This window comes from Orcinus orca, chromosome 6 (assembly GCF_937001465.1).
Source record: "Orcinus orca chromosome 6, mOrcOrc1.1, whole genome shotgun sequence".
Classification (NCBI taxonomy): Eukaryota; Metazoa; Chordata; class Mammalia; order Artiodactyla; family Delphinidae; genus Orcinus; species Orcinus orca.
Window position 1 is genome coordinate 62,598,807 of NC_064564.1, and position 15,952 is coordinate 62,614,758.

Below are 15,952 nucleotides of genomic sequence, written 5' to 3' on the forward strand. Positions count from 1 at the left end.
CCATTGTATATATGTGCCACATCTTCTTTATCCATTCATCCGATGACGGGCACTTAGGTTGTTTCCATCTCCGGGCTATTGTAAATAGAGCTGCAATGAACATTTTGGTACATGACTCTTTTTGAATTTTGGTTTTCTCAGGGTATATGCCCAGTAGTGGGATTGCTGGGTCATATGGTAGTTCTATTTGTAGTTTTTTAAGGAACCTCCATACTGTTCTCCATAGTGGCTGAACCAATTCACATTCCCACCAGCAGTGCAAGAGTGTTCCCTTTTCTCCACACCCTCTCCAGCATTTATTGTTTCTAGATTTTTTGATGATGGCCATTCTGACTGGTGTGAGATGATATCTCATTGTAGTTTTGATTTGCATTTCTCTAATGATTAATGATGTTGAGCATTCTTTCATGTGTTTGTTGGCAGTCTGTATATCTTCTTTGGAGAAATGTCTATTTAGGTCTTCTGCCCATTTTTGGATTGGGTTGTTTGTTTTCTTGTTATTGAGCTGCATGAGCTGCTTGTAAATTTTGGAGATTAATCCTTTGTCGGTTGCTTCATTTGCAAATATTTTCTCCCATTCTGAGGGTTGTCTTTTGGTCTTGTTTATGGTTTCCTTTGCTGTGCAAAAGCTTTGAAGTTTCATTAGGTCCCATTTGTTTATTTTTGTTTTTATTTCCATTACTCTAGGAGGTGGGTCAGAAAGGATCTTGCTTTGATTTATGTCATAGAGTGTTCTGCCTATGTTTTCCTCTAAGAGTTTTACAGTGTCTGGCCTTACATTTAGGTCTTTAATCCATTTTGAGCTTATTTTTGTGTATGGTGTTAGGGAGTGATCTAATCTCATACTTTTACATGTACCTGTCCAGTTTTCCCAGCACCACTTATTGAAGAGGCTGTCCTTTCTCCATTGTACATTACTGCCACCTTTATCAAAGATAAGGTGTCCATATGTGCATGGGTTTATCTCTGGGCTTTCTATCCTGTTCCATTGATCTATCTTTCTGTTTTTGTGCCAGTACCATACCGTCTTGATGACTGTAGCTTTGTAGTATAGTCTGAAGTCAGGGAGCCTGATTCCTCCAGTTCCTTCTTTCGTTCTCAAGATTGCTTTGGCTTAACCTGTCTTTAAGCTTTGACTTTGTAATAGACACTAATTGTGAATGAGCATCAACAGCTTAGATTAAACCATTCTTTAACATTCTTTTGCATCTCTCAAAAAGGAAATTCTCTCATGTTATGATGTGTGTGATCGCTAAAAGAAAAAAACAGCACTCAAAGAAGTAGACAACTTGGTTAGAAAAAATAAATATTGGACATCTTTGTAAAATCCACATTGAACAAGAACACACAGACTATGGGGGAGAATCTCACCATATGTACTTCCCAATATTTTCAACTGTTTCTTTCTCATAATCTGCAGTGTAAAATCTAAAATTCTGTGAAAGAGGCTCTTTTTAAAAATTATTCAAATTAGCATAAATTAAGTCAGGGCAGCCAAAAAAATGATGTTGGTTAATACACTGCTGAGAAAACACATAAATGTGTAGAGGGCATTTTGTTAGTTTAGCCTTCTCCAAAATGAATAGATTTTAATAATGGAGTCATTGCTTAGTAAGGTCCAAGAAAGGAGTTTTATTCATCATATGGGTCCAATATTATGGAGCATGGCACATTAGTTAAATGCTCTTGACTTGCAAAAGTAGAACATAATGGGTAAGCAGGATGCCATATTCCCAAGTGAATATGCCAAGTGAATATCGTAGCCATCTGATGAAAATCAATCTGTAACCTTGAGAATTTAAGGAACAAGTAAGTCTCTGACAGATCACTGAAGACAGCACATACTCTCACTGTGTGGGGCCTTCGGGGCAGAGTTTGAAACCACTGGTAGAGGGCTCGTTCACTGGGGTCACAGTACTATCAAAAAGGATATTTAGAAGGAAGCCAAAGCCCAGCTCCCCATTTGTTGTGTGACAGTTGAGATTTTTTCAATGTTCTCCTAAGCTCAATACATGGCAGTTTCTCTTAGCCCCAGTATGTATATGAGAGAGGAGTAGGAAGCTGCTCAGGAGATTCATAAGGGAAAAGCTCAGACTTAGGAAAATATAAAAAGTCCCAGCTGTTACCTTAAAGCTGGGAAATCAATAGATATAGTACACAACTTGTTTAGCAAACCTAAAAAGCAATCAGGTCTTTTCAAAATGTGAATTCTACAGAAATATTGAAATATTGTCTGAAAAGAATTTAGATAAAAACTTTGATGGCTGCGAAGACGTCTCTGTGTTATACTTTACATGCAAATGCCATTCAAAATGGATGTAAATAGATCCATTATTGACTTGTACTCAGGGTAACCCCTATCTAGCAAGCCCTTGCTTTTAACAATCCCCCGCCCAAATAATTATTAGATATAATCGTTAATCATTCTAACAATGCCTAACATGTATTGGATACATTGATATTTTACAACAACCCATGAGATAAACACTTCTGTGATTTCCACTTTATATATGAGTAAGGCCAGGACATTCCAGAAGGTCACCTAAGCTCATTCAGTTACCAAGGTCAGAGTGAGGAATTGAAGACAGTCTGTCTCCACAACATCTGTGCTTACCCACCAGGCCGTACTGTCTGTTAACACTTCTGTGAAGCGGAGACAGCTGAACTGTTATATTACAGCACACATGTAAATCCAAGCTACTCGGACTGTTCTGCCTGGAGATACTGGCTGGTAACAAGCAGTCATTTGCAAAAGCTGTTTTCAGTAAAACACACATTTTTATCTTGACACTGCAGGCCTTCATTAAGCCATGCACAGAAACTTGTTTTGAAATAACCGAATGGAATTCTGCCCCTTTTCTCCCTAATTGCTTCTAATAATAAAATTAGTTCTAACTGGCCCCACTGCCAGTGCAACATCTGATGGTAATGAGCAATTCTTGGCAGAAGGCATTGTGACTTAAATACCTACAGTTTATCTTTATGTTGCAGGCTACCTTTTTTTCCCACCTCAGACAGAGAAACTTATTTGGAAGTTACTAAATGAGCCTCTGTTTGCTCTCTTCATTAATTACTCTTTGCTCGTGCAAGTTACCTTTCTCCTTTGTTAAATGACCTGAGGAGGCCAAGTAAAGTGCTGTCTTGTGATTTTTATTCTGCGCTGGTTCAGCCTATACCCAAACTTATGATGACGTGCATAAAGCCAATATTTAGAAATCTCAACCATCATCAACCTAATCATACAAATGAACCCTGACCCCCAAGGCCCAAAAAGGCATTTGTTCTCCAGTCTAGAACACCTGAGAATAAGGGACCAAATGCCCTAGAGAGAGCTAACAAAGCCCTGGTCCTTCAAATTATCTCACCCTGTCTTCATCTTCCTGCCTCACAACCTCCACTCCACCTTTCCCCTGTCCACTTGCTGTTTCCACCGAAGTCCCAGGGAGGAAGCGGAAAGCATTCCTGGATTCTCAAAACAAGAACATAGATTAAATTTTGCTATAAAAACAGTGTTATAAATAGTGGTTAGTTGTTGCTGAAATATACAGCTCCATACTTGGGGAACTTTGTGAGTTATGTGGGCTGACCTGGGGACTGAATTCCCAACAGCCAAATTCAAAGTAGACATAGGAACTAGCCTGGCTTTACTTAGAAACAGCCTGTAGTCCCTCTTATAAAGAGAGGAGGTCCAGGTAGTTTACACAAATCACCTCTCCAAGGGCTGAAGCTTGAAATTTCATTATTTGGATGAAGGCTCAGGTTCCTGAAATAATATTCATCCCCTTGGCTTGCTGAAAAAAGAGGTATGTGTGTGTGTGTGTGTGTGTGTGTGTGTGTGTGTGTGTGTGTGTGCGTAAACACTTCTGTGTATTACAAGTAGGCAGGAATACCTGTTAACTGGAGTGGGAAAGAGAAAGGAAAAGGAAAGGGAAGAGAAGATAGCATGATATTACACAGAACTCCCTGGGGACACCACCACTAGCGGAAGCTGCCTGACATAGTTCCAGGTAGGGGTGCCTTGCGGTCAAATGTCTGTGTTTAGATCCCGACTTCAGTGCATACTAGCTATGAGACATTGGGCAAGCTGCGGGACCCCTAAAAGTCTCCTTTCTCCTTTTTCGATTACGTGAAAGGGTTATGGTTATTGTGAGTATTGCCTGAGACAAGGAATGTGACACGGTGGCTCTGAGTCTACACTATTATTTTTTGGTTGATATAGAGAAGTTGGAGGCTTTACCATTATAACTTTAGTCTCCCCTAAAGCTGGCTTCCAAATAATTCAATTTTTGTTCCCAAATGAAATGAGTTTGTTTCTCTATGGTTGACAATGAATCCTAACCAAACTTAGAGTCACTGCACATGGCGAAATGTGCCCACTGTCCCCAGGATGGCACAACCATGCATCCTAGTCAAGAGGAGAGTGTAGCTCAGAACGTGGGGTTCCTCTGCACTTGCCTTTGACAGAATCTCCCGAATGGAGACCCTGACACAGGGAATGTGTTAATCAGTCTACAAAAAGACCACAATAGAACGTTCTGGCTGCTACTTTCACATATCTTGAAGAATACAGTATGAAAATAGTGAGTAATGTCAACACGAGTTACATGTAGTAATAATTATCACTAAATATAATATATTCTTGATACCACATTTCCTTCTGGTTCGGTTTTTCATTCTCCTTCCTCATTCTTTTTTATTTGGTGATGCTAGGGAACGCTCCCTTTAAAACCTACCTCCTGTGTTTTCCACCCTCTTCTGTACCAAGGCTCACCCTCACCATCTCTCTGTGGTTGATACAGCAGCAGGGCTTGTAACCTTTGCTGAGTTAGAATAGTTCACTCAAGCAAAAGGATACTGGGTTCATTAGCATGTGTTAGACATTTCATTGGTCTTTAGTTAGAGAATTGACCATTTTTAGCATTTGGAGGGCTAAAGAAGCCCTTTACAAGTGTGAGGTATGGCTTAGGGCTTAAGGTGGCCATTTGAAAACTTAAGTTCTTTGATTTTTCAAATGCCATCACTCTCCCTCAAATGTGGCCTTGAAGGGATCCCAAACTTAAATCAGGAGACTATTTCCACGGTTGTACATTCACCACTTATCAACCCTGAAGAGAAAATGTGTAAGTTGAATATTTTCTTTGAGTTTCATTAGAATGAATATATATATATATATATAAAGCTAGAAACTAGAGATTTTGAAGGTAAAGTTTGATTGCTGCCTGAAAAGGCACAGATCAGTTTAAAGCCTTGTATACTGTGTGACATGAGGTACGGTTAGTGGGTTTTATTCCACAGTTTCCATCTTTTTTGCCAAATCCTCTCAAGTTCTGCAGAGTTCATTGATTCTGCAGCGAGTCATCCTTCTGCCCCAGAATGTGGTCTCTAATTGTTTCCATGTTTCATAACATGCCAATAAGCACATGAATTGGTTTGGGCAACCACATGGAGGGAAGAAAAAGTTCGGAAAAAATGAAGCACCGGTAGGAGAGCAAAATGTATACAGCTGGGATTTCCACTCCAAGGGTGTTATTTGTGGGCAACTGGGACACATGGTTGGCAAGCCTCACTTGAAGAATTGGAGTCTCTGAGGTAGGATTTGCCAAGGTGATTCCTGGTCCAGGAAGCTCTATTATTTAGTGGGTGATTGTTCACTTTTTTTTTTTCCCTTTATCTATCTGCTTTTTGCTGTTTCTCTTCAACTTTGTTCCCCATCTCGAGGTATACAAGACAGAGGGAACGTGTACACCTGCGGCTGACAAATTCTTGAGCAGCCTTGAGTAGTGTTAGAGGGTGAAATGGCTTCACCGAGGTTAAGGGATAGTTGGCTTTCACTTGTCTTCCCAGCCTGCCTTCAGTCAGTTCCCATAGTTGACACTTATTGTTGCTTCATGTCTTGCAAGTTTTATAGTGGGAGTTGATTCACTTAAAGAGCGATTATTGTGGTGGTACTTAGTGCTATAAATGTCAAGGATGGGAGTGAAATTTTGACACCCAAAAAATGGGACATGATTTGAACTGTCATCCAATGTGGACCACACTGATTAGTGGTAAAAGCATAGAATTAGAAGTGAAGAAGTCTATACTTGGTTTCCCAACTCTCTAAATCCCATCTTCTGTTCCCAAGTAGAGAACCAGACAACCCAGTTGATGGCATCCATTGCTACAGCAGATCCAATGTTCTGTGCATCATGACTTACCTTAGGCCAGGAAGAGGAAAGTCCCTGCTCCAGTAAATATGGTGGTTTGTACTAATGAATGGAGGTTAGATGCTGTCAAGCCCAAAGGGACCAGGTTGGCATTAACTACACTATGGTAATAGTTTAGGGAGTTAAACTTGCTGCTTGGCCAGTAGAGCACTTCTGACCTAAAGATCACTCACTCTTCCTATGTCCTCTCCATTCCTCGAATGTCACCATGGTAAATTTACCCCAACAGAGAGTGACAGTGAGCTGGAGACATAGTCACACTTGCTTCTGTGGCTGAAGGCAATTCTGGGCAAAAAAGGAGATTTTGATCAAACGTTTTCTTGTTTTTCTGTAAAACGAATCTTGAGATTCTTTTCAGATTATGAGGTCCTTTTGGGTTAAAAGTTGGCAGAATCCCGCTGAAGATTATAAATGGCAGTGTTATTGTTTTCATTGCCGTTATCGGTTTTGGAAGGCCCAGCCTTGGCCAGTGGCAGACTAATTCTTGGCCCCTCTGGTTTGTCAAGGTTCGGTAAGTTTAATGGAGAGCAAATGCTTTCCAAATGCCAGGTCTGTGTCCTTTTCCAAATAGAACTGGAAGTGCCAAAGGCCTTGAACATTTAATTTCTCAAACTGCAGCCTAAAGCACTGCCTATCTAGGGCAACAGAAACTGCTTTTTCCTTAAGCAACTGTAGGGACGGCAGTGCAAACACTGCCTTTGAAGTCTGCCTGATGTATGGGATTGTTTTTGAAAAGTGGTGGATACTTAATGTATATAGGACACTGGCAACAAAAAGAATGATACTCATGTTGGCAACCTAAAGGATGTTTGGGTCCTTATCTGGCAAGTTCCACACTTTTGGTTTTCTCTTGTCAACAGACACAGTGTCAGATAAAAGAGAAAGAATCCCACCAATTTCTTAACTGTTTGTTCGCTTCCTGGATTTTCTGCCTTCTTTGCCCATCCCTCCTCCTCTATTTAGAATGGCAGTCTACAGATTCTGGCTCAAAACATTCCTATTGAAGTGAATTAAGCAACACAGCCCAAGGACTGAGCTGGACTGGGTGGGGGAGATGCAGCTGTGCTCCCAGTGACATTGTGCAAAGCCCCTCTTATTCTCCACATTCATGTTTACAGCACTCCCAGGCTGGACTGTCACTTCTAAGATTTTGAGAAGTGTGGATTAATTTCTATGCCCAGGCAAGGCAGATATTCAGCTCGTATGCACCAGTATAGTTCTACTGGGTGTTAAAATATTGAAATGTTTCAGTACTGGCTGGTATACAAACATTATCTTTTTATTGAAACTCTGTCATCTAATGATATTTCTCAGTGGCAGTGACACTGGAGCATTGCTGGACCACAGGCAGCCACTAGGCAGACAAAGACAGATGCAGCGGTGCCAGTAAGGCTGCATGTAGCACCCAGCCACTGCCAGGAGTGATTGGCGCTGAGGGGCAGACTCCACAGACCCAAACCATGAGGGAAGGGTTGATAGCCAAGTGCTCTCTGGACATGAAAGAGAGCCATTTCACACAATTTTCCTCTGGCTACAACAAAGTGCTAGACACTGGAGATATAATGGGAGAAATCATTGGAAAGTTCAGTGCAGCTCCCTCTGTTAACCCCTGGCAGACGCGTTGTCTTATTCTGTTCGGGCTACAGTAAGAGAATGCTCTAGACTGGATGGGTTATAAACAACAGAAGCTCATTTCTCACAATTCTGGAGACTGGGAAGTTTAAGATCCAGGTGCCGCTTCCTAGTTCATAGAAAACTGTCTTGTTGTATCCTCATGTGATGGAGGGGTGACAGAGCTTTTATACAGCACTAATCCCATTCTATGAGGGCTCCACCCTCATGACCTATCACCTAGCAAAGGCCCCACCTCCTAGGGGCTTCCCTGGTGGCGCAGTGGTTGGGGGTCCGCCTACCGATGCAGGGGACGCAGGTTCGTGGCCCGGTCCGGGGGGATCCTGCATGCCACGGAGCGGCTGGGCCCGTGAGCCATGGCCATTGAGCCTGCACGTCCAGAGCCTGTGCTCCGCAACGGGAGAGGCCACAACAGTGAGAGCCCCGCATACTGCAAAAAAAAAAAAAAAAAAAAGGCCCCACCCACCTCCTAATACCATCACATAGGGGATTAGATTTCAATGAATTTTGAGGGGACACAAATATTCAGTCCATAGCATACATCAAACAAAAGGGAATATCAGGTTTTTAAATTAATAAATGGTTTAGAAAGTGTTTGAACAGTTCAATGAACTGATAAGCAGTTTTATAATGTATAATTTGGTATACTTAGAGAATAATATTTTTCAACTTTATGGTTTTATTTATGAAAAGCTATTTAGGCTGGTAGTCAAATGCTTTAATTTCACTCTCATTTCAAGTATTCCATTGCCCTTGATTCTCCTCTAAATAGTGGTCTGCAAAGAGAAAATGAAAAGGGGAAATACACAAACTAGGTAGTTTTGCCGTTTGAAAATAGATATGGCTAAATATTGATATTAGTTCAGTGGAGAGAATGACACTATTACTGCAAGAGAAGAGAATCATTGAGATGATATCTCCTTATTTTGGAAAAAACAGTTCAGCATATAATTCTTGTGTCCACTAAAATATATCCTAATATTTATCTGAAACTTTCATTATATCTTCCCTTATTAAATGTGTTGATAGTTGTGTGTTAACATTTCCTTTTTCCCTATATTCACCCTGATTTGCATTATCTAATGTTAACATACTGGCCACTCCTTATAGAAGAATCCTCTGCCCAAACTTACTAAATACTGATTTCCAGCCATTCTCAACAATAGTTATGGTTTTCCAGGTATCATTTATTGTCCATTCTAAATCCTTCCTTGGTTAAATAACCTGGCCCTAGGCAGGCTTTTCCAAATAACATGTGGCAAATGCATTTTGGTTCAGTGATGCTGGGACCCTTTGGAGGTATTGGTTTGTTGCATTTAGAATTCTGATGCTTCGCCATGCTTCCATGCTCAATAAGGCTTTGTTAAATTGAAATGAGGAGCTTTTGTTTTCATAAAGTTTTAGGCTATTTAAAAATAAGCCAACCTAGACCACAGTATAGTTGATTATAAAGTTGGCTTGCACGTGTTGAGTGCTCATGACGTGCCAGGCCATGTCCAAGATAAGCCATGTGGAAGTAAAAATGGAACTAGAAGGAGAGCATTTCCCCCTAAGCACAGTCAGCAGACCTGCTGGATCAAATCCTACAAGATAGGGCTTCCCTGGTGGCGCAGTGGTTGAGAGTCCGCCTGCCAATGCAGGGGACGTGGGTTCATGCCCTGGTCTGGGAAGATCCCACGTGCCGCGGAGCGGCTGGGCTCGTGAGCCGTGGCCGCTGAGCCTGCGCATCCGGAGCCTGTGCTCCGCAACGGGAGAGGCCACAACAGTGAGAGGCCCACGTACCGCAAAAAAAAAAAAAAAAAAAATCTCCCCCAAATTCAGCCAGGAATCTGAACTGTCTCATTCAGTTTAGGCCTCAAGTAGAGTTACTGGGCAATGTTTCTAAACCACAGACTGGGTAGTGAGTTCTGTTCCTCTCCTTTTCTACCTCAGAGTCTAGTACATTCTCTTCTCACAGCAGACTGGGGTCCAGGTGCATTAAGGGAGTTGTTTGCAATCTCACAACTACCTACTTGAAAAAACAGGAAATGTAAACACACCTCCATATTTAGTCAGTAAGGCTGATGGATTGGGGGCAGGACTGCGTTTTTCACTACGACCGTCCCCATAGCCACTCACACCTTACCGTCCATCTAGAACATCCTAAATACATATCTGCTGGGATTAATAACATATTCATTTTTTCCCATTCAGAATGTTTATAACAACCACCACAAAAAAATTGAGAACATAATCTACTTAATAGTTAATAACAGCTATTCCCATTGGATACCTATTTGTGTTGGCCATTGGGTTCAGAGTTTCAGGTGCAAGATTTTTGAGCCTTACAATAGCCCTGTCATGCTGGAGATAATCATCCCCATTTTATAGAAGAGGCCACAAGGCTTTGATCCTGGAAATAGAGAAGCAGCTTACTAGCCAGCCAGTGAGACTGCCTGACCTTCCATGAATCAGTCCTGAAGGCCTCTTGTAGTCACTTCAGAATCACATAAGAAAAGACAGAAATCAGTATTTTTACTCACTAGCTCTGGCCTTCTCGTTCTACATACCCAAAGGGGAGCCTCCTACACGTCTCAGTTCTCACACTCAGCTCTACGAATGAAGCCTAACAAGTAGGAACTCTCTAGAAATACCTTCTGAGGTTTTTCTCCCAGGAAAAAAATGGTGGGGGAGGGGAGTGGTTATGGTCCAAAAAAAATCTCAAGAGAGGAGAATGGAGCTAGTTCATTTGCATAACTGATTAGAAAGAAATAACTTCTGTTATTTTCCCGCATCCTTTTAAATTTTTTCCTCACTAGACTTCTGACTCGCTCTCTCTAACATTAAAATCAGAAATTATTTGTTTAGTGTACAGCTAAAAACGAAAGGCTTAAAGGAGTATTTGTCAGTAAGTCTAAGCCCTTAAATTTAGCCCTGAGAACGTGGGTGAAACCTCTGCAGGGTACTCAGAGGACGAGGTGGAGTGAAGAAGGGCCGGGGTCCTCGCTACTGAAGGGAAGAATGTGTCGCTGTAGCTGTTCAGATAGCTCAGGGAACGCTTCTAATCCCACTGCTGAGACTGTATGTGTGCATGTGTGCAGGCATTAGAACGTTTATTTTTTCATAAACTCCCCTTGCGAAATATTTCCTGAGAGAAAACGGCAATGTTTAAATATATTGGCTTCTTAAAAAATGGCTCCTAGTTTCTACAGTTGCACTTAAAACATTTTAGAGGATTTCTTTTAGTCAAGAGTAAGGTTACAGTACATTATTTAAAATGAGTACAAGAACTTTTGTTTTATTCTTTTAGCTAAAAATGTTCACAATATTTACTCCTTATAGTAATGTTTTGTGGTAATTTTTTTTTTCCTAAAGACGTCAGAGTCTAAGCCAAAAATAGTTGCAGTTCTTAAACTTATTACTAGAAGTATGAGAATAGTATAAATTTAAGTTTTCCTACATCTTAGGTATGGAGTGGATTTGTAGATGGAAAGTCACTCAATAATGGGGTCATTTTTCCAGAGGTCACATAAAGGCTGGCTTATGGTTCTTCTTTTCCTTTTCCTTACCTCACCAAAAGGTCTGAGGATAACCAATTCCCAGCTTTGAAACATAATAACATTGAATTGGGTTCCGTACATTGTACTGACCTTCTAGTTCATTTTGTTGCATTAATTTGCCCGCCATAGCGGTGTTTGTCCTCGTGGGATTTGACCTGCTGGTTTTGATTTGAAACGGTTGATGTCCAGCTGAAACTGTTAAATAATGAGTTTGAGTTTCTCTCTTGCTTCCTGAACTCAGTACATTGCTGGCATCCCTTCAATGCTGCAATAAGAGGCCTCCAAAATTTCTTTTGTCTTTTGCAGCGAGACATCAACTTGACATCTATTTCATGGTTTAAAATGGAGCCTTTGACTTAATTTATGTGATTTTTTTTCCATCTGAATTATGGCTACTTAAGTAGTGTTGGCTCTATTAGGGTAGTAGCCTTTGCTAAGTTTGTCCAAATACGACTTGGGTTTTAATGGATGGCCAGAGGACATATAGAGGTACCCAACCCTGGTCTTGCTACATCAATATTCTCCTTAAAGAACTGTCTTTCCCTTGTGTTATTTTTAACTTAGAACATATGACAGAAATATAAAACAGAAGAATATTTTGTGCATCTAGAAAATGCAGGTCTTTTAAAAAAAATCTTACTAAGACACAAAGTTTCCATTTTACTGTGAACCACTTTTGTTTGTTTTTCATAAAATAGATAATGTCTGTGTGGGTCTCACAGCTGAAATAAAGGCACAGAAGTCAAACCTTGAGAATGCAGTCTCTGCTTTACTATGTAACTGTACCTTCTTTTTTATCTAGTCTAGGAAATTGTGTAGAGGATTAACCCTCTCCCTTTGCAGAACATCCAGTATCTAAAAAGAGGCTGAGTCCTTTGAGCAGCAGATGCTTTAGGTGTGAAATAGAAAATTACAATATTATTCACAGAATGCTAGTAATATTTATATTCAACATAAAAGCAAATAATTATCTAGTAATTCTATTCACTGGGCCAAAAAATTCTAGTATCTATGGTAATAATGCCTCATTGCTTTTCTTTAAATCCAAAGATTGTAACTTTCACATATTTCTTTTTCAGGCAGAAGATGTACTTTCTAATATAAAATACTACTAGATTTCTTTACCTAGAGAAATGTATTTTAGTTGGCTTCAATTAAGAAATACTCCCATTTTTTTTTCTTTTAATGTGATATAGAAAGGGTAAATATATTTTGATCTATGGTCTTACTAGAAAATATAGTGATGTCTTTGCTATTTTTCATTACTCTTTTTAATGCCCAAAGGACACATTCAGTAAATTTGAGGCTTACTGCAGACTTGGAATTATTCTTTGTTGAATGTTGAACTAATTGGGTTGAAAACTTTTTATGCGCTTTTGTTGTTCAACTCCACATAATAATTGTAGATTATTCATCTGAAATGAATGGATTTTTAATTATTTACACTTTGCCACTGCTAGCGTGTGACCCTCTGAGACTTTTTAAAGAACAGACAGCTCTTTTCCCCCTAGACTTTACAGATTTAATTTGGTTTTGATACACATACCATTTATCTTATATTAAAAAATTCTGTGTTGTCTGTTATACTTCGATAGATTTACAAATTATCTCTCCTTTTCTTTAAACAAGCATATTTGGAGATGGTGATAGCTCAAGATGAAATAGGTTGTGCCTTTTAAACCTTAACTATCTCACCATGTCATTTAAGTGCCTAAGTGTAACCTTTCTGAAATGATTCTTAATGTCTATCTCAGACAAATTTGTGTTTTCTTTTCAAGTACTCTGAAGTTTCAAATACCTCTCTCCTTATTTTACTCAGTGACAATCTGCAATTTATTTCTCTCCAGGAAAATTGAATCTGTTACTGCTTAGTATTCCTACCAGTTTGAAAAATGTGGTTTACATTGGCATCAGAGCAGCAATTTACATATATTGGGATAACAAGAATGCACGCCAGAAAAAGATCAACACAAAACGAAATGCGGAAAAGCTGTTTTCCTTCAACAGCAACTCAAAGTAAAACTAATAGAGAAATTGATGAGGATCTGCCCTGAATGTGTCACTTGTCTCTTCTAGGTGAAGTGTGACCAGTATTGGCCCAGTAGAGGCACAGAAACCCATGGGCTTGTCCAAGTGACGCTGCTAGATACCGTGGAGCTGGCCACGTATTGTGTTCGAACGTTTGCACTTTACAAGGTTTGCTTTTTATTTTTTTCCCTCCCTTTCCCCTTTCCATTATTTAAAGAAAGCTTCTTTTGAAAAATCGAATATCTCAGGGCTTTACTTAAATCTTGATTCTACTGGCAACAATGAGGAATGAAATAATTCTTCCATTATCGCTCAGCAGTTTTTCTCCTTGTCTGGAGATTGATCAGTAAATATGGAACTCTTGCTCTGAATGAAAGTCTCAGCGAATGAAGAATAGGTGAAGAAGAACTAGTTCTTTCTGTAAAATGTATCAGAAGTGCTCTTGATAGTTAAACCTGAAAAATGAATGCTTCTCACCTAGGAATTTTGTCTTCCTGAGCAAATATTTGTCATTTACAAATTGCTTGAGGTTTATAACTCCAGAGTGTGTCTTCCCAAAGGATATAGGGTGGGGGAAGGAATTAAGATAGCACATCTTTGTGTTACTTCTTGCATGTTATTATTCATCATTACAACCTGAGGGTAGGAACACAGAATTTCAGCCAGTGTTCCTACTTCACAGAATGGTTCAAGTGAGAAGAGAGAAGTAAGACAATTCCAGTTCACCGCCTGGCCTGATCACGGTGTTCCAGAACACCCAACACCTTTTCTAGCTTTCTTACGGAGAGTCAAAACCTGTAACCCTCCCGATGCAGGTCCGATGGTTGTGCACTGCAGGTAAGAGCCTCTGAGAGCATTTTTCTCTCAGTCAGAAGGTTTGTGGGGAGACAGAAAACTGAAGGATGCCTCATTGGATATTCTGTTTCCAACCTCTTGATACTCTGGGATAGCAACTGCCTTCGTAAAGAATACAGGTAGTCTTTTTTGGTCAAAGGAGGCCTCTACTAACATTAAAAGGAAGGATTTGATACAGTGCATACCCGCCCTGGGAGATAAAGGCAACTATGATCCATGGTATTTTCTCTTTAGAGCAAAACTAAATATATTCTTTCAAAACATAATATATGTATGAATTGTTTGACAGGCTCTTGTGGGCTGGGCTGATACAACCTTTTTACTATTTATAGGAAAAAGTGCGGAACAAAATATTGATAATATTGTAAACATACAAGCTTAGAGAGATAATTTCTTACTGCATATTAGTATTCTCAAGTCACATATAGAAAATATACTATTTTGAGCTTTAAAATTTTATTTAATAAAATATATACGAAGATCTATAGTTCAGAAGAATTTATTTTATGTACTTGGAGGTAATGAACCCATATTTCTCTTGAAATGTATAATTTATTATTTTGTACTTTTAATTCTAACATTCTCTATATCATCGCTCAGATTCTACCATATGTAAGTGTTCATACATTTTTAAAACTAAACTGATTTCTTCTAGTTTCCTGGATTCCTCTCAGGTATCATTACTAACAGATTATTAAAGATATCTAGTCAGATTCTGTTTCTTGCTATATAAATTACGGTTCATGTAACTTCATAAGACTTTTTTGTAACCTAAGTAATTCAAATATGAGAGAACACGGCTTCTTGCACAGAGAAGTAAATTTATAGTTTGGAAGTACATAAAAGAGAAAAGGAAGCATCTATCATAAACCACTTCTATCATTACTTAATAGTATAACTTTCATTCACATCCCATATTATACTATAGCATAATGTAGTAGATCTTAGAAATAGGGTCTATTTTTATAAAAAGTTGGGGACAATGGATGGATCAGAATAAAAGCAATAAAATTCACCTGACTAATCCATGCTAGGGGGGTAATTGTTAAACAATGGCCTGGCAAATTCCAAGCAAGATAATGTTTAATTTCTCTTTTCCAGCATTTTTCCCCAACAAAAACGAATAATAACATTACCTTATATTCATTGAGTATTTTACAAATTCCAAAGAACTCTCCCACGCTTTACCGTGTTTGATGTTCTTAACAATATGTCAGGTTGAGAAGAGAACATAAGAGAGGCTACAGGGTTTGATTCAAGTAAGATAGCTAAGAAGTTGGAGGTACAGTCAGCCTCACCTTATAATCAAGTTCTTGCTCCTCTTTAATCAGGACAGGGGCCTTTGAGGACCTGCCACTATGTTGCAGTTTTCTGCATGATTCTGAACCAGTATAAATTATTGTTATTAACTTGAGCAAATTATTATTAATTGAACAAATACTTTTGCATCATGAAATCAGATTTCTGGTTGGTTTCAGCAGGCAGTCTGTGTACTCTGTTATACATCTTTGCAGACCTCAAAGAGCCACTGAACCTGGTTACATGGTGCCCCTGCTCAGCACAAAATCAACTTGATTGTGAAGTTCACACATGAAATGGTTTCAGATGGAGTTTGGGCATAGGAGAGAAAACGGAGAGTTTGGCCTAACTCAAGAAATGTTGCCTTCATATGCCTACCGGCAAAAATGCAAT

At 39.4% G+C, this 15,952-nt stretch overlaps 1 protein-coding gene across 24 annotated transcripts in view; it reads left to right on the forward strand.

Annotated features, from left to right (window-relative positions):
• The window catches only part of PTPRD (protein tyrosine phosphatase receptor type D), a 2,143,853-nt gene that overhangs the window by 2,082,841 nt on the left and 45,060 nt on the right, over nt 1-15,952 (forward strand). For all 24 annotated transcript variants that reach the window (XM_049711289.1, XM_049711292.1, XM_049711307.1 and 21 more), the window contains 2 exons: nt 13,454-13,573; nt 14,088-14,242. In XM_049711289.1, coding sequence (XP_049567246.1) covers nt 13,454-13,573; nt 14,088-14,242 — 275 coding nt within the window. The remainder of the gene's footprint in view (nt 1-13,453; nt 13,574-14,087; nt 14,243-15,952) is intronic.